The sequence below is a fragment of the Erpetoichthys calabaricus genome, chromosome 8, assembly GCF_900747795.2.
Source record: "Erpetoichthys calabaricus chromosome 8, fErpCal1.3, whole genome shotgun sequence".
Classification (NCBI taxonomy): domain Eukaryota; kingdom Metazoa; phylum Chordata; class Cladistia; order Polypteriformes; family Polypteridae; genus Erpetoichthys; species Erpetoichthys calabaricus.
The window spans coordinates 179,648,154-179,666,740 of NC_041401.2; the positions used below are offsets into that span (position 1 = coordinate 179,648,154).

Here is an 18,587-nt window from a genome sequence, read left to right on the forward strand (position 1 = left end):
AGTACTCAAAAAGTTTGCATGTAGTTTGTGTTTTTCTGTACCTTTTTGTCCTAAAAGCTGATGTATTTACAGACACCGTTTTCACCTTCCTTGGCCAAGTAAGTACTCTTGGTGAAGAATCCAACACTGCTGAAGTGGCCATGTAATTAACAACCTGTGTGCAGGTGAAAAGCAGGCTGCAGCATGAGCTATGCTCGGAGGCTGGCACAGTTGGAAGTACATTTGTAATGTAGGCTGCTGAAATGGCATCATGAAAAATGAACATTGAAACAGTTTAATAAGTGACAGTCTTTACTAACTCTAATAGAACTTAGCTGGTTCTAACAACCCTTATTGGAGCAGATACAGGTTAGATTGATTATTGTCAATTGGATGATTTGTTGGCTTGGTGTGTATTTTTTAGTTTGTGGTAAGGAGAAAAAATGTCCCAAAATGTTCAAGTTAATTAAAATGAAGGGAAAATAATAGAACACACTTAACAGTAGAAACTGGCTACTAATCACGTGGCTTGAACAAAAAGCTATATGTAACTGCCCTCCAGAATTTGAGTTTGACATGTCTGGTTTAAAACAAACTTATTTTAGCTCAACGTACTCCATAAGAGTGAGACAGTTATCAATATAAACCTCCATACCTTTTATGGGTGTACAGAGACTTTTATTATTGCTCAGTTAACTAGTGGTCACTGTCACAAAAATTAATGTATTCATATGGAGAGAAGCTGTTTAAGGCCAACTCAAAGTTCCATGTTCCACCACTTGAAGGTAAAGGTTTCCCGCCTTACATTGGAGCCACAGTGCACTTCCCCCAGATTCTTGTGATAAGAAGCAAAGTCATCAATGAAGGTACAGTTGAGCCCTAGCCCTGACAGCAGTGAGCGCACCTCCTCTTCAAGCACACACTTTCCATTTATCTGTGGTCCATATGGTTTGGGAATACCGAGATTCTTTCCCAGAACAATCATATTCACCTGTTGGAACAAACACACACAGTGTACACCAACTCAGTCTCATTCAGATGAAACGATTGATATTTAAACTAGTATAACATCTGCTCCTGTTTACCATGTCAGGATAGTAGGCTACAGCCCGCCCGTCAGGTTGGAACGTGAATAGGATAGGAAGATCAATGATGTCCTCCTCTTCAAGTGCCAGCTCTTTCTTCAGCACATCCCGGTTCCAATCAATACAGCTCTGGAAAAAGAAAGTCAAGCAGCTTAAGTACTGAAATGTAACCTTTACGCTCCAAGAAGCTCTGGATCCGTGGAGGAAAAGTGCAAAGCCTCTAACATTAATGGAACTGCCCGATTCTCTGCAGCCCTCGGTGAAATTATTTTGTGGCATTCACATGGGGGGCTAAACTGGTGCTGCAAAAATCCGTTCCAACAGCTACAATTTGATTTGTTTCTAATTGGCAAACACTCAATCTAGATCAAAACAGAGCGTTTGATGCATCTGTGCCAGTATACACATTCTGCACACTCTCATCACTGCATGTCCTATAAATTTGATTTTAATTTGTGTTTACTGTGGTTTGTATACAAGTGAGCAATTAGAATCAAAAAGCCGGAAGAGGCACTTGAGAGCAAAGAAAAAAAAAATCTTCCTTTTGCAGTAAAGATAAAACAGGACCTGGTTAAACTTTTGATGGAGTGGCACACACCACCCAAGAAAGATGGTCCTCAGTGCTTAAACATGCATGTACACACTGACAAAGTCATAAATACAGCAGTGATTGGCACTCCTGGGACTGCTGTAAATGAGCAATAATCCACTGTGAGTAGCTGCCTGGCCAACGCAGGATGGGCTTTGCTCACATCAGTGTGAACGTGCGCCTGTAAGTGGTATTCAGCCCTTTGAGGTTTTCACTTTTTATTGTCATATGACATTAGATCACAGTGGACTGAATTTAGCTTTTTTGATACTTCGCTACAGGAAAAAAAATAAAAAAATTAATCAGAGAAATATTCACCCCTTTAAAACGGAACCCTGGATCATCACTGGTGCAGCACTTTGTCTTTAGACGTCCCATCAAGATGTGAGGTTTCAGTTTATTGGGGTATAAATGCACCTTATTTAAAATGGCCAACTTGTGGTGAGTTAGTATCATGAACAATGACAACAAACACACCAAGCAACTTTGAAAAGCACAAGTCAGGGGATGGAAACAAAAAAACGTCCAAGTCACTGAACATCAAGTTAAATTAGAAAGAAATGGAAAGAGTATGGCAGTGCTGACAATCTGCTATATCAGGCTGTGCACAGAAGAAGATGACAAGTGTTGAAGACTACCAAGAGAACTCTGAAGGACTTCCAGGCTACAGTATGCAAGACTGGAGAGACCACGCAGGCAGCAACTGCGCTCGAGTGCATCACCACTTGCACCTTTATGGGAGAGTGGCAAATAGAAAAAACATAGCTGACTTCTCAGTTTAATAATAATAATGATAATAATTTGACAGAAGGCACATGGGAGACTCTGAAGTCAGCTGGAAGAAGGTTTTATGGTCTGATGAGACCAAAATTGAAATTTTTGTCTATCAGATTAATGCTGCACATTAAATCAAATACACACCTCCCTGCCATGAACCATGGCAGTAGCAGCAAAGCCCTGAAAGGCTTGTTAGGGGAAGACCTTGACTCTGTCTGCAAGGAATCAAAGCCTTGGCAGGTTTGTGTCCAGCAGGACAACCACCTCAGGCATAAAGCCAAAGCTACACTGTAATGGTTTCTAAACAACAATGTGAAGATGTTGAAGTGGCCGAGTACAGACCTCAATCCAATGGAGAATTTGTGGTTGTGTGGAGATGTGCAGAACTGATGATGAAGAAGAAGGTCCTGTGCACACAGACTCAAGGCTGTGCATCAACTAAATATGGACTTGAAGGGGCTGAATACTTCAGTGATTAATAATTTTGTGCTTTATATCTGTAATTAATTTAGACCACTTTGCAGAGATGTATTTTCACTTTAACATTGAAGAGTGTTTTCCCACTGATCAGTGTCAAAAAATCCAAATTAAAATACCCTATAATTCAAAGTTTCACAAAAAGGGGCGAGTACTTTTTATTTTGACGACTATTTAGAGAAACTTTGGCTATACAAATCATAACCTCTAACACACTTGGTGCACTGAAAAATGAGGTGCAAAAAAGCATGAAGTAATTGTCATTGTACTCTAGAAGAGTCCAAGAGTACCTGCACAAAAGTATTTGCCTTCTGTAATGTTTTATTACTCAAAATTTGATCCACAGTAACCTCTTCAGTTTTTATTCCTGTGGGTACAAAAAGAAGATTGATCAGGAATTACAATTGAGCGCTATGATTTCAAATACATTGAGATGCTGTTTGAAGCAGATCCAAATGATTAGTGTGTAAAGATCACTAGTGCTGTTCTAAAATGTCTACATAGAAATCATTTCATACCATTTGAAATTATTCACTTAGGTTCCTTACTGGCACCCAAAGTACTGTTTTCTATATCATACCAGTTGCTTTTTAAAGCAAATGAGGTAACAATACAAGATGGGGAAAACACACTGGCAGAGTAATGTAAACCAGCTCTGTCCCTGAAAAGAATGCCAGTCAGTTTGTCCATCCATCCATTTTCTATGCCCGCTTTATCCTGAGCAAGGTTGTGGGGAAGCTGGAGCCTATCCCAGCAAGCGTAGAGTGCAAGGCCATCGAAGAGTGGACACATACAGATCAGGGCCAGTTTAGCATTGCAGGTTCACCCAACCTGCATGTCTTTGGGCATTGGGAGGAAACCCATGTGCCCACGAGGAGAACATGCAAACTTAAAGCTGAGGGACCTGGGATGCAAATCCTAGTTTCCTTACAGCAAGGCAGAAGGCACTACCACTGTGCCTCCATGCTGCTCCTAGTCAATTCAAATATTCTGCGTCTTTCACCCCCTTAACCCCCTTGGTTAAATGTACCACACCATTTTCTAATGCAGGCACTGGGAGAACATGCAGATGTAAGCAGGGAAGACCCAGGATGTGAACCCTGGTCTCCTTACTGCGAGGCAGTGGCGCTACTTGTACTGCTGTGCTACCGTGCTAAATATTTCTGTGCAAATTCATTCCTCACTGGTTTTTAGGAATCTTTTTTTGAGGACAAAACTGTAAAAGTTAGTATCTGGCAAACAATACCACATTTCGGGAAATGCGAAGCAAGCATTGCCTTTCAAATTCCTCAGGGTCCCAGCTTGTTATGTCTTGCTTAGAACAAAGCAATCTGAGCAAAAGATGTTCGATATACAGTTTGTGGTGCTGCCAGTAGATGGGCACTGCAATCTCAGGTATGTCGGACTGACTATCTTCTAACTGCTCAGGCTGATACAAGAGAAACAAAGCCGGATACCTTGAAACATTTTCAGTGTTCCATTACCCGTCTTCTGCAGGCCTTGGAATAAACGGATTCCAGCGTCTGGACTGGCAAGTAGCAGGCGAAATCCCTGAAGATGAAGGAGGTAGGAAACAAAAAAGAAAAAGTCAAACAAAATGATGAACTGGTAACTTCATTTATAAATGACAGTCTCTGTAAATCATTAACCACTGAATGAAGTTAAACTTTATAAATAAGTAAACTTCTAGCTGAAGTAACACTAGAATTTTAGTAGTGTGAGAGATGGCCGGCAGTTTATCCCAGCCAGCACCTCCAGACCGCTAGATGGCATCCTCCCTGCAACATGGAGGTGCCCCGGGTCCCCGCAGGACATCATGGAAAATGGAGTTCGACTTCACAGCCCTGCTGGATACCGTGGGTGCTGCAGGGAGGCACAGGGATTGTTATTTTCCCTATACAGTAATCCCTCACTTATCGCAAGAGATAGGTTCCAAGGCCGACCGCGATAACTGAATTTCCGCGAAGTAGGGACACTATATTTATTTAATTATTTAACGTGTATTTGGACGTTTTTAAACCCTCCCTGTATTGTTTACAACCCACCATTTACTCTATTAATAACAGGGACAACTGCTAAGCAAAATTAAATCGGTAGATAAGTTTACACTTACTGTATAGCGAAGTACACGTAGCAGCTTGTAGCTGTTCCCTTCCTTCAGCATATCCAAAACTTTTACCTTTTCTGCAATCATTTGCATCTTCTGTTGGTGCTTGGACACGGCCCCTGAAGCATTAGCACGTTAATGATGAATGAGTGAGATGAGACTTCCTGGTTAATGCAACACTCCGTCGCTGAGCCAATCAGCAGCACACAGGAACTTAACTGCGTGCTCTGATTGGGTAGCTTCTCAGCCATCCGCCAATAGCATCTCTTGTATGAAATCAACTGGGCAAACCAACTGAGGAAGCAAGTAAAAAGACCCATTGTCCGCAGAAACCCGCGAAGCATCGAAAAATCCGCGTTATGTATTTAGATATGCTTACATATAAAATCCGCGAAGTCGTGAATCTGCGAAAAGTGAACCGCGAAGTAGCGAGGGATTACTGTAGCCCGGAAGTACTCCCTAGTCATGGGGACGGAAGTACCAGGCTGAAGAAAAATAAAGAATTTCCATCTGACCCGGAAGTGCTATGGAATCACATGGACTGAAGGACAGAAGCACTTCCGGGTCACAGACTATTTAAAGGACTGGTTGAGACCCAGCAAAGAGAGACGGAGTTGGGAGGAAGTGGGAGTGGAGGATTGATTACTGCTATTATTGTATTGATTATTGTGTATTGTGGAGGTGCTTTGTGCACATTATTGTAATAATTAAAAATATTACTGGGACTTTTACCTGGTGTTTGGACGTGTTGCCTGTGGGTTTTATGGGGCAACATCGACCCTTAGTGTCACAGTAGTTCTACAAAACTGGTAAGCTTAAGAAAAAAAAAGGATCAAGTGTATGCAGATGTGCGTGTTTAGGTATATAGACGAGCACGGCCTGACTCTCTGTCCAGGGGTCGTCTCTTCATTGCACTTAATGCTTCCAGGATATGCTCCGGCCACTGACATCCACTGGATTAAGAGGGACTGAAAATTGTTGGATTACTAGTCTAATCTCAGTTAAGCACAGTATTTTCACTATAAAAACATTAAACAATGAAGTCCAGCCGACATTAACATTTGATCAATGATAAAAGCTAAAATGCTGCATCCTGTGAGTCTCCCCAGTGATTAACTCCCCCTACACTAGCCAACAAACCATTATTAAACCTCTGAAAGGTGAGCCAGCCAATACCTTTCTGTTGGGAGCAGGAACAAATGTCATGAATTCATCAACATGACCCACAAAAAGCCAGTCAGAGAAGAGTGCAATGGGTTCTTGAACCTTCTGAGCCCGCAGGAAGTTCTGGACAACTCTGGTCATGTTTCTTCCACTTTCAGCACTAGAAAGAAAGAAACATTTACAGAATATGGAATGTGAAAGTAGAAAAAGCTCGGTCCCCGATTGCATTCCTGATTTTTTTTAATTTTAGGTTTATCACTGCTGTTTGGTTTGGAGGGTTGGGGGTGGGGATTGGGATGGTAGAAGGAACCACACAAGAAGAAACTGGAATGTATGTATCCATGACATCTGCTGAAGATACTGTCATTCAAAATGAAGTGGCATGTCTTGTATTAAAGCAGCAGAGATGGCCGAATGTCACTCCTCTTTCCAAATCTTTGATACTCCATTACAGAGTAGTCAATGGGTCGGCACCTGTGCATACATGGAGGCACTGATGTGAAACTCAGCACCTTCTTGCCTATTCAGATCTGCTACTGAATGATATCTGGTGATGTCACCTCTGAATGGCACCAAGTCTCAATCCAACTTCTTCATGTGTAGCTCCTAGCTGGTGGAATGAGCTTCCCACTTCCATCCAAACTGCCGACTCCGTCAACATGTTTAAGAAGTGGTTGAAGACTCTGTTGGTCTGTGACTATGTTTCTAATTGATAATGGCTTTGTTAAGTTCTTGCAACTAAAGAAAGATTAGTCATGGTTTCTGTTTGATTTAGAGGTCTTCACCTGTAATGGTCAATTTTGTAACATTGCCCTATAGCACTTGTTTCAAAACAGTCCCCAGACTGATGTTTATGCAGATATTTTGATCTCTTTTGTAGGCTACATTGGATAAAAGCTCTGCTGAGTGAGTAAATATAAATGAAAGTGACATCTCCAACAGAGCCAGCTGACTAATGGCCTACAGACTCCAAAATTTCCAAATCAGCATTGTGTAAGAATCACCAAACTAGAAAGAACATCGAGGCTGAGTCTATCCATAAAGTACTGTATTTTCACCAGCTAGCCACTCTTGACAATTCATTTTGACGGCTATATTTGCCAAAACAATAGTCTATTGAATTGAAAGAAGCATTCATGTGTGTAAATCGGTGCGTTTTCATGCGCTTTAATACCCGGTTATTCAGAAGCCTGGTTTCTAAAATGCCATGTAAACCCTTATTCAGATTAGAGAAAGCAGGTTAACATACATGGATTTCTCCATGAGTAACCTATTTATTTGGCTATGTAAACCCTTAATCAGGTTACAGTTAAGGATTTTGTAGTCTGCGCAGGTCTGTTGCACTCCATCAGCCTGAGCGTATGTTAGCATTTTCAGCATCTACAGGTAGAATACGGTGGAAGCATCCACAAGATACATTTTCTGAGGCACTGGCTCGGGTGATTGCATTACAGTAATCCCTCACCTATCGCGGGGGTTACGTTCCAGAGCCCCCTGCGATAGGTGAAAATCCGCAAAGTAGCGACCTATATTTATTTTATTATTTATACATATTTTAAGGCTTTATAAAACCTTCCCACACTCTTATAAACCTTTCTCACTCTCTTGTTAACCTTTCCCACACTCTTATAGACACTTCCTATGCTCTTAAACACTTTCTACATTCTTAAACACCGCAGACCAACACTGCACACTGCACGCAGCGATCAGACGTCAATGTGTCTGCACTCGCTTTGTGAAGAGGGGCAGCTGAACTCTAAGCAGAGCAGAAATGGACTTTGTGCTGCTTCTGCCAAAATGCCTGCTTGTTGCTCTTCCCGAGGAGTGTGTGTGTGTGTGGGTGTGTGTGTGAGGGCTGAACGCACCTTCGCTCAAACCCCCCCTCCCCGGAAGCGCAGTATGCTCCTGCCACTTCGCATTGTCAAGGGGGTGGGGAGCTGAATGAACGCTAAGGAGAAGTGGACTTTGTGCTGGCTTTGTGCTGCTTGTCGCTCTGCGTGGCAATAATTTAAAAGCCTGTACATCACCTATTTTCCTGTCTCACTGTCTTGTCTTGCGTGAAGTTAAAATGTTTTATAATAGTGAGATGTTACTCATATCCTTAGCCCGACATCCACATATCATATGTGTTAACAAAGTGTGTTTTATAAGTTTACATGTGTTTAAAGCATGTGGGATGGGTATTTTAAGGCTTAAACTATAAAAATGTTTATTTATATGGTCTTTCTATATCGCGGATTTTCTCCTATTGCTGATGGGTCTGGAGCATAACTTCCGCGATAGGTGGGCAATCACTTGTATTTAAAAACCCGCAAAGTCGTGAATCCGCGAAAAGTGAACCGCGAAGTAGCGAGGGATTACTGTACTCCTTCGCCTAGATGAAATAAACTGTATCTGTATTTTAAAAATTACAAACTTTATGTAATAAAGCTCAGCAGCACAATCTCAAGAGCAGTGTTATGGGTAATCCATTAAAAGAAACTTGTGTTGCATACTGCGGTGGGCTGGCGCCCTGCCCGGGGTTTGTTTCCTGCCTTGTGCCCTGTGTTGGCTGGGATTGGCTCCAGCAGACCCCCGTGACCCTGTAGTTAGGATATAGCAGATTGGAGAATGACTGACTGACTGTGTTGCATGGTCTGATTATGTATTAAATTAATGAGTAGCCTAATGCAATACTCATTGTATTGAAGTAAAAATGGCTGTGTTATTATCCTATCAGCACTGGGTGTAAGGCAAGAAGCACATGTACTGGTACACCAGTTCGCACAGCCAAGCAGAAAATACTGTAGTGTTCTGCATGCATTCAGGTATCTGTTTAGTTTTAATTCAGCTATTTACTACAGATATGTAAAAACAGCGATCCGGTCATGCAGTGCCAGTGTTCATCATTGTTCTTCATTGGCTCAGGTTGAAGATGTGAAAAGGGGATGGGTGTTATTTATTGCAAAGCACATAGACATATTTTTAAAACACGAGAAAATTATTACAGGCTTTATACTTGTTTTTGGATTCACAGCGGTCAATGATGATAAAAGTTAACTCTTTTTTTTTGTGCAGTTTAATGATGTTGGTGTGTTTGCCAATGGAGAACTTCAGGAGTGCACTTATACATGTCAACGCTGGTCTTTAAGAAGTCAGGTTTCAGCATTAGCTGGGTGATTCGATTTATCACAGTTTTGTGTGTTCATCAGGTTTATTGGTTAGTAACCATTTGCCTACTTACGTTGGAAAGGCACATCCAATAATGATCCTGCCAAGTGGGTACTGTTTGCCGTTAACTGTGACTGGTGGGCTCACCTCCAGGTTACCAAACGAGTCCAGGCTTGTCACCGTTTCATTTTTTGCCATTCGAGTCACATAGCCAAAATCTGGACCCTGAAAAAGAATATGTTATTAAAATAAAAATAGAAATTAGTTCTCGCTCTCTCTCTTTTCTTTTCTTTTTTTTTTAAAAGTGGGAAGAAAACCCCACAAACGTCATACCAGTAGTTCCCTATAAGGGAATTCCTTCAGTCCACGATCCCGTGGAGAGTCAAGAACCACAGGGAAGCTCTTATGTGGAGAGTCAATATATCCAAATTCAAGCTCATCCTGTAATGGAGGGCAAAAAAACAAGTTAGAAAATATACACAATGTGCAATATTCAGGTGCATTTGGCGACTGCTAACTGATGTGAAAGTTGAGGCATTTCAATTTTTTTTATGCAACGAACAGTCAGTTAACATGTAAAAATATTTAATAAACAAAAATAGTAATTATTCATATTAAAAAATAATAGGATTCAATCATATATGTTAGTATAATACATTAAATCTGTATCTAGCATGAAATCAGTATCAATGTTACCCTATGAAAGAAAAGCAGCCGAAATAAAATTCCCTGTCTAGCTATTAATTCTAGTTATAACACAGTAATTCTTGAAAAGTATATAAATAAGTAAGAACATGGAAAATAAATAATTTATTGTATAACAGGAATACAAAGGGTGACATTTATCTTAAAAGATTTTAATTCCAGTCTGAAGATAAATAGAAGCAAAAGCAGGTCTTTGGGTACAGATAATGCCCACTCAGTGTGTTGTATGTTATACTGCCAAGTAATCAGCATGGTGCAAACTGTAATCATGTCCTGTCCCTGCTTTAGCAGTTGCTGTGCTCATTGTTGCATGCCCAGCTGGTGTGATTGTCTGCTCACTGATCAAGTGCAGCTCCATTTCTAAACCTAACAAATTTCCTTTAAGAATAAGCATGCCACATTTCAACAAAACTGGTCTATGGGGGGTAAAATTGTTTCATGTAATAGTTATGTCTGTCTGTAACAGATGCTTTGCACATTATATGCAAATGAGCTACATCAAAGGCACTCATCTCCGAATCTTGACCTTGCAATCTCTTTTGACAACTCGGTTATCGTCCCCTCAAAAACGGCAAGAAGTCTTGGTGTCACTCTAGATGAAGAATTGTCTTTTTCTCCACACATCAGCAACCTCTCCAGGTCCTGCAGATATCTTCTTTACAACATCAGGAGAATCCGCCCCTTTCTCACTACAGAGGCTACTCAGCTTCTCGTCCAGACCTTGGTCATCTCTAAGCTGGACTACTGCAACTCTCTGATGTCTGGACTTTCACTAAAGGCAACACAACCACTTCAATTGATCCAGAATGCAACTGCAAGACTCATTTTTAATATTCCCAAATTCTCACACACTGCACCTCTGCTGCGGAACCTGCACTGGCTCCCTGTGGCTGCCCGCATCAGGTTCAAAACCGTAACACTTGCCTTTAAGGCCAAAACTGGAACTGCACCACCTTACATATCAGCACTGGTTAAGCAGCGTGTCACTTCTCGCTCTCTCAGAACATCAAGCACTGCTCGTCTCGAACCACCCTTACTTAAAAGAAGAGGACGACATGCATCAAGACTCTTTGCAGTGTTGGCTCCTCAGTGGTGGAACGAACTTCCTCTTGCTGTACGAACAGCGGAGACCCTCACTGTCTTCAAACGTCGTCTGAAGACACACTTCTTTAAACAGCACTTGAGGGACTAAAGTCCCCATACTTTTTTCTACCCTTTTCTCAAATAAAAAAATAAATGTACTAACAACTTACTATTTTCGTCTAGCAGGGTTTTGTGTACAACTTGGTCAGCGGTAACTTGTTTAATGACAGTAGATTTAATCCTAGCCTTAAAGACTGAAGAACAGTCGTAGACTACTAAGCACTGTTGTAAGTCGCTCTGGATAAGAGCATCTGCTAAATGTTGTAAATGTAAAATGTAAAAACTAAACACACACTTATACTGCTGGGATAGACAGTGGCCACTGTGGCACCCGGCTGGGGTTCCTACCCGGACAGGAGGACTGGAGGAGGGCTCATGCCTCCTCCAGAACATGAGGGGGTGTCCGCCCTGGTTGCTTTGGGGGCCACGGGTACAGAGCATGGAAGCTCAACCCTGTAGGGGCCCGTGGTCACCACCAGGGGGCGCCCCGATGCCTTGGGAGCCCTGGTCCTCAGTACTTCCGCCACACCTGGAAGTACTGGGGGGAAGAGGATTGTGGACACCCGGAGGACTTCCGGATGTACCGTCAGAGCTTCCGCCACACAGGGGTGTGGCTACGGAGCCCCTTAGGATACACCTGGAGTCCTACCGGGGTGAATAAAAGGGGCTGCCTCCCTCCAGTCAGGGGCAAGAGTCGGGTGGAAGAAGGACAGAGCTTGGTGGAGAGGAGTGGAGGCGGACCAGAGACTGTGAAAGGCATTGTGAGTGTGGCCAGGACTTAAGGGGTGATTGGTGCTGAGGCACTGGGTTTGTGCACTTCTATTGTATATAATAGTTGTCAATAAACGTGTGTGGTGAAGAAACATCATGTCTACCTGTCTGTGTCCGGGCTGTTCCCCACACCACTAATATCCTGGAACATGGTGTGTAGGTTTAAAAATGGATGGATTAACAGAACACTATTTATTAATCCATTTTTCAGCATATATAACTTGACCAGGTTTGTCATAATAGCAATCTACACTTTTTGATGAAAATTCAGGGTTAGTATTTCTAAGTGTCTTCCTCTGAATATGCCAGTAATATCTTTGTTCTAATCAATTATTAATAAGAGAAATGGCAGTACATACAGCAAATGTAAAAAGCTTCTGAATTTGGAAAAAAAAACAGCGTGGAGACCTCTGAAATGACACTGCATCACAGCGTCATTTCAGATTATTCCCTCTGGACTTAATATCATTCTACACCAGTTTTCTATATTGAATACATTCTTGTTCATCTTATAAACTAGTATTTAAAAAATTATCTTCAGAAACATTTATTTGGCAATTGTTAGTTTTAACTGGTATGACGAGTCATAAGTCCTCTTCAGACAATCAGTGTGGGTTGAGCATAACCAATGACCAAGTGAGGAGACTACTGAAGAGGCCACATGAATCAAAAGCCGTGGGGCCAGATGGAATTAGTCCATGAGTACCTAAGGCCTATATTCTCCAACTTTGTGGTATCCGCAATTATCTGGCGAGTCTGTCACAAAGGCTACATTCACACTACTACATTTTCTTTGTACATTGTAAATGTAGCACCTGCATATATTACACTTGCCTTTCATCCATGCTAACCTGGCAATTTTTAACGCCCAAAAATAGACTTTTGAAAACTCTCTCCAGAACTGCATATTTCTGAAAACGCTGGCTCGGTGCAGCAGTGTGGATGGGTCAAAACAGAGAGCTTTGACAACACAAACTCTTAACTGAAATTGAATTTGTTCATGCTTATTAGATAGATAGATAGATAGATAGATAGATAGATAGATAGATAGATAGATAGATAGATAGATAGATACTTTATTAATCCCAATGGGAAATTCACATTCTTCAGCAGCAGCATACTGATACAATAAATAATATTAAATTAAAGAATGATAACAATGCAGGTGAAAAACAGAAAAACAGACAATAACTATGTATAATGTTGAATGTTAACGTTTACCCCTCCGGGTGGAATTAAAGAGTCGCATAGTTTGGGGGAGAAACGATCTCCTCAATCTGTCAGTGGAGCAGGACAGTGACAGCAGTCTGTCGCTGAAGCTGCTCTTCTGTCTGGAGATGATACTATTAAGTGGATGCAGTGGATTCTCCATAATTGATAGGAGCCTGCTGAGCGCCCTTCGCTCTGCCACAGATGTTAAACTGTCCAGCTCCATGCCAACAATAGAGCTTGCCTTCCTCACCAGTTTCCTCACCGTCTTTCCTCTTAATGCTGCCTCCCCAGCACACCACTGCGTAGAAGAGGGCGCTCGCCACAACCGTCTGATAGAACATCTGCAGCATCTTATTGCAGATGTTGAAGGACGCCAGCCTTCTAAGGAAGTATAACCGGCTCTGTCCTTTCTTACAAAGAGCATCAGTATTGGCAGTCCAGTCTAATTTATCATCCAGCTGCACTCCCAGATATTTATAGGTCTGCACCATCTGCACACAGTCACCTTTGATGATCACTGGGTCTATGAGGGGTCTGGGCCTCCTAAAATCCACCACCATTACATTTCCTCAGCCGCTTTGCTCGCTTTATACTTGTGCGTTACTCTTAATATCAATTCCACATCAATATCAGTTCAAACAAAACACTGTTTTTTGTATTTTCCATTGTTATTCCTCATGTACAAACACAAGCTGCAAATGAATGTCTAGCAAAGAGGACACTTCCTCTTCCTGTTCCAGTTTCTGCTGATGTGCACATGCCCACCGTAGGTGAATAACTATGGCAAATGTGTTTGCAGTTGTTTTAAGTGTGAGTGGAGATACTTTTGTAAATGATGTGAAAAAGCTAGTGTGGACATAACCTAAGGCTTTAAAAAGTGCTGGTGTGGAGGAAAACATCCTGCATTATTCTAGTATAAATAAAGTAGGTGGTTCTTTACAGAATGACTACAGACTAGTGGCTCTTATGTCCCTCATCATGACGAGATTTAAGAGGATAGTCCAGTACTATAGAAGTTTTCTTGTGACAGACCACTTGGACCCAATGCAGCTTGCCTCATCAGACAAAGATTGAGTGGAAAATGCAGTTCTCACTCTGCTCCAATGTGAAGGTTATGGTTTTTGAGTTCTCCAGGGTCTTTAATACCAACCAGCCATCCCTGTTTTTTGTTGCAATAGGGTCTTAAGGCAACTCCTACTCTCCCCTTTAAATTCTTTATTATGTAGACTTTAACAAAATGTCTCACTTCTCACAGTTTTACCATACTGTCAAGTACTGAAATTCAGCACTTCCCCTTTCCGTTTCACATCTGTAACCCCAGGCAATTAAACAGTGTAAAAGAACAGGGAGCAGAAAGTTACACATTTATTTATCTTTTATATATACTGTACTGGTGCCATATAAAAGCAAATTGAATGTGACTTTGCAAAACCATACAATGTGATAATTCTAAATTTAAACTTGTAGTTACACTCAATTCTCTTCTTAACTAGCTCATTGTATTCACAGGGCCAAGCAGCCTGCCTACTTCAATATGGTTGCCAAGAAAGAGTTATACTTCTCAAGATGGAAAAATAGCTGAGAGAGAGAGAGAGAGAGAGAGAGAGAGAGAGAGAGAGAGAGAGAGAGAGAGAGAGAGAGAGAGAGAGAGAGAGAGAGCAAACGTATGTAAATCTTTTGGTTTCCTGTCACATGTCATGGACCAATGGTGTATCATGGTACAGAGCAACTCTCCTGATTCAGTGACCAAGCTTAAATCAGTTACAATCCGTAATAAGAGAGCTCCCTACTTCATACTAATTTTTGTTCCAGCACAACTTGGTCCCATTCCATCCCCGGTACACCACCTTTTCATCCAAGCTCACCTGTATCCCCAAAGGCTAATCTGACAGCATGCAAAGGTTTTTATTTGATAAGTTGACTGGCTTAAAATGTATATTGTTAGACACTAATAACAAAAATATTATCAACCTGTATGCTAGATATTCTGCGGTGGGTTGGCACCCTGCCCGGGATTGGTTCTCTGCCTTGTGCCCTGTGTTGGCTGGGATTGGCTCCAGCAGACCCCCGTGACCCTGTGTTCGGATTCAGCGGGTTGGAAAGTGGATGGATGCTAGATATTATTCTCTCCATCACACCTGTTAAGGGGTTTGCAGAGCTATACAGTATGCAGGAGGATGAGCCTATGGTGTTCTGGGTAATGGACTATCTGTAGGGTAGACCACAGTTTGTGAGACTGAAGGACTGTGTCTCTGATGCAGATGTGAGCAGCACAGTAGCACCGCAAGGAACAATTCTGTCTAATTTTCTCTTCACTCTGTTCACCTCAGACTTGAAATATGACACCAGGTCAGGTCACTTTCAGAAATTCTCAGATGACCCTGCACTTATGAGGTATATTGATAAGGGTGATGAGACAGAATATAAAAGTCAGGTGGAAAAGATTGTTACTTGGTGCAAAGAGAATTGCCTGCATCTTAACATCAACAAAACCATCCATCCATCCATTTTCCAACCCGCTGAATCCAAACACAGGGTCACGGGGGTCTGCTGGAGCCAATCCCAGCCAACACAGGGCACAAGGCAGGAACCAATCCCGGGCAGGATGCCAACCCACCGCAGGACACACACAAACACACCCACACACAAACACACCTGGGCCAATTTAGAATCGCCAATCCACCTAACCTGCATGTCTTTGGACTGCGGGAGGAAACCGGAGCGCCCGGAGGAAACCCACGCAGACACGGGGAGAACATGCAAACTCCACGCAGGGAGGACCCGGGAAGCGAACCCGGGTCCCCAGGTCTCAACAAAACCAGGGACCTGCTTATTGACTTTTGCCACAACAAACAGCCTCTACGCCTGGTCACTGTTCAGGGAATGGAAGTGGAGGTGGTGCACTACTGCAAGTACTTGGGGGTCCACATCAATGACAGGCTGGGCTGGTCTCGTAACACAGAGGAACTATATCAGAAAGGGCACAGCAAACTTTTTTTTTCTTAGGAGACTACATTCCTTTAATATGGGTAGTGACGTCTTTTACAGATTCTAAAAATCTGTTATTGCCAATGGGATTTTCTGCACTGTGGTGTAGAAAATCAACAAGGTAATTAAGAAGGCAGGCTCAGGTATGGGGCACACTTTTAAGCCATTGGAGACCATAGAAGAGAAGAGTCAGAATTCATGGCATTTATGAACAATACTGTAACATCCTCTCTCTTTCACACTAGTATCGAGGATGTTTAGCCAATGAATTACTCAGCAGAAGTATGTAAAGAAATGCTTCTGAGGCTTTTTTTATATACCTATGGCAATATGGCTTTATAATGTCACACTACAACTCTGACTGCTCTTTTTATCTTTAGCCAAGTCACAAGTTCTCTTTTTAGTAACTCTAGAGTATATTTGAGTGGGGTTGTTATTTGCTATAATATTTATTTAATTTATTTACCCATTCATTCAATGAGCTTCTGTAAAAAAAAAAAAAGCTGAATTTCCTATATAGGACAAATAAAGTGTAATCTAAATTTACTATGCAAGGATTCAGGTGCTGTACATCTAGGTATTAAATGTAACAAAACAAGATGATTTGTTTCTAACCTGCATCCATCGATCTCCTCGATTTTCAATCCAACTACACACTTTCAGTTTGCAACTGCTGCAGTCCACTACCTCTTTAAGTCCCTTTCGAAAGCTGGAATTGTCAAATGTGCTGAAAGAAAAGTGCAGGTAAAGAATTTTGCTAGTGCCTTTTGTAGTTAAATACAAAATGATTACAATACAATTTATAAAATTTTAAAAACATAAAATAAAATTAAAAAAAAATTAAAAAATAAATAAATACAAAATAGTCACTTCAGATTTCACCTCTTTGATATTAGGCCTGCTGGTATAATACACTGCTGTATGTAACAGGAAATCTAGCAATTTAATTGTATGAGAAGATTGTCTTTTTCCAAAAAGAACATGTGCCTAACGTGAATAACTAATTTAGATGCCTTCTTTTAAAATGTCATTCTTATGGGCATTTACAACAGATTGGTCACAGACAACTAAAATATTGCATGAAACTATTTCAAGCAAAATAGTAAATTTCACAATCACTTGTTTGCATTTTTACAATAAATATTACAGAGACATCAAGTTTAACCTCAAAATAAATGTGTTTGTTATTAAAGTCATAAGAGTATTGGGAAAATAAAATTTAAAATGTAATGTTATTTTATACACAACATTTGTATGACAAGGGAAGCGAGAGTTTACCCTGAAAATATTTCAGACTACAGGGACAGAAGACTGTGGTGTGAAAAGAATATTCCGGAGTCATTATACATGGGCTGTCATTTCTTCATAACTGCATTCCTCTGCTATTACAAGATATCATGATGTCATTCTAATAATAAGGATTCTTTAACTATACTGCAATTACTGATCTCCTGCTTATTTACAACAGCAATTGGTTTTATAATATCATGTACAGTATTTTGGCTTAAAAAATATCAAGGTATGTTACTACTATAGTCGTGTGCATGTTAAGGTAATAGAATTGCATGAAATCACTGACTAGTGTGTTTTGTACAGTGAATGTGATGGGTTTTAGAAGTTAGAAGTCATCAGTTCCTAGGGATTTGAATTTAAAGAGGATAACAAAAACATTTATTTTTCATACTTTATAACTGCAGGTTAAGAGGTATAATGGTGTGAACAGGATGTACAATATTCCTCTAACTAAGGTATTGAGCTGCATGCTTAATCAAGGTTTTGCATAGGTCACTGGTAAACAGCATTTTAAACAAATGTCCTGCAGAATTTCATTTATTATAAGTGCAGTTGCTCAGGGTCAAATTTTGTATACAAGTAAAAAAAAAAATCAATCAATGAAGGGTACTAACCAGTTCTTATATACTATGTGCAATGTGTCACTTACCTACACACATATACCTCTATGGGCTTCAAAATATTGGGGGTCATGATCCAGGGAGCAATTCTGAACACCACCTTGTCCATAAAAATAGGTGTCTCAGGAAATTTCTGTTAAAATATAAAATAGATGTACAGAAAATGTAAAATAAAACTAAACATTTATGCATTCAAGGACCAGAATGGTGCAGTAAAAAGCACTGTTGTATTACAGCTCCAGAAGATTGGATTGGAATCCTAATTTAGCCACTGACCACATAAATTCCTCCTGTGTCTACACTGATTTGGTCTTTGTAAACTACAGTGCCTCATGTTCAAAAGACATACAGTATATGTTAAGTCATTAAACTACTCTAAATTGGTGCAGTATGATCAGGTGTACAGGAATTGGTTCCAACTGGAAGGCTGGACTACTGCAGGATTTAGGTTTCCTACCAGTCCCCAAAGGTGTAATTTAGCTGGTAATAATAAACTGAACCAGCAGAAGTAAATACTGTACATGCAA

At 40.9% G+C, this 18,587-nt stretch overlaps 1 protein-coding gene across 1 annotated transcript in view; it reads right to left on the bottom strand.

Annotated features, from left to right (window-relative positions):
- Nucleotides 1-268: 268 nt before the first annotated feature.
- The window catches only part of padi2 (peptidyl arginine deiminase, type II), a 43,841-nt gene continuing 25,522 nt past the window's right edge, over nucleotides 269-18,587 (bottom strand). The window contains exons 8-16 of the mRNA XM_028807929.2: nucleotides 18,090-18,193; nucleotides 16,763-16,874; nucleotides 9,662-9,769; nucleotides 9,402-9,553; nucleotides 6,191-6,338; nucleotides 4,365-4,458; nucleotides 3,198-3,274; nucleotides 1,065-1,193; nucleotides 269-970 (exon numbers count right to left, since the gene is read on the bottom strand). Of these exons, the coding sequence (XP_028663762.1) occupies nucleotides 737-970; nucleotides 1,065-1,193; nucleotides 3,198-3,274; nucleotides 4,365-4,458; nucleotides 6,191-6,338; nucleotides 9,402-9,553; nucleotides 9,662-9,769; nucleotides 16,763-16,874; nucleotides 18,090-18,193 (1,158 nt within the window). The 3' untranslated portion in view covers nucleotides 269-736. The remainder of the gene's footprint in view (nucleotides 971-1,064; nucleotides 1,194-3,197; nucleotides 3,275-4,364; nucleotides 4,459-6,190; nucleotides 6,339-9,401; nucleotides 9,554-9,661; nucleotides 9,770-16,762; nucleotides 16,875-18,089; nucleotides 18,194-18,587) is intronic.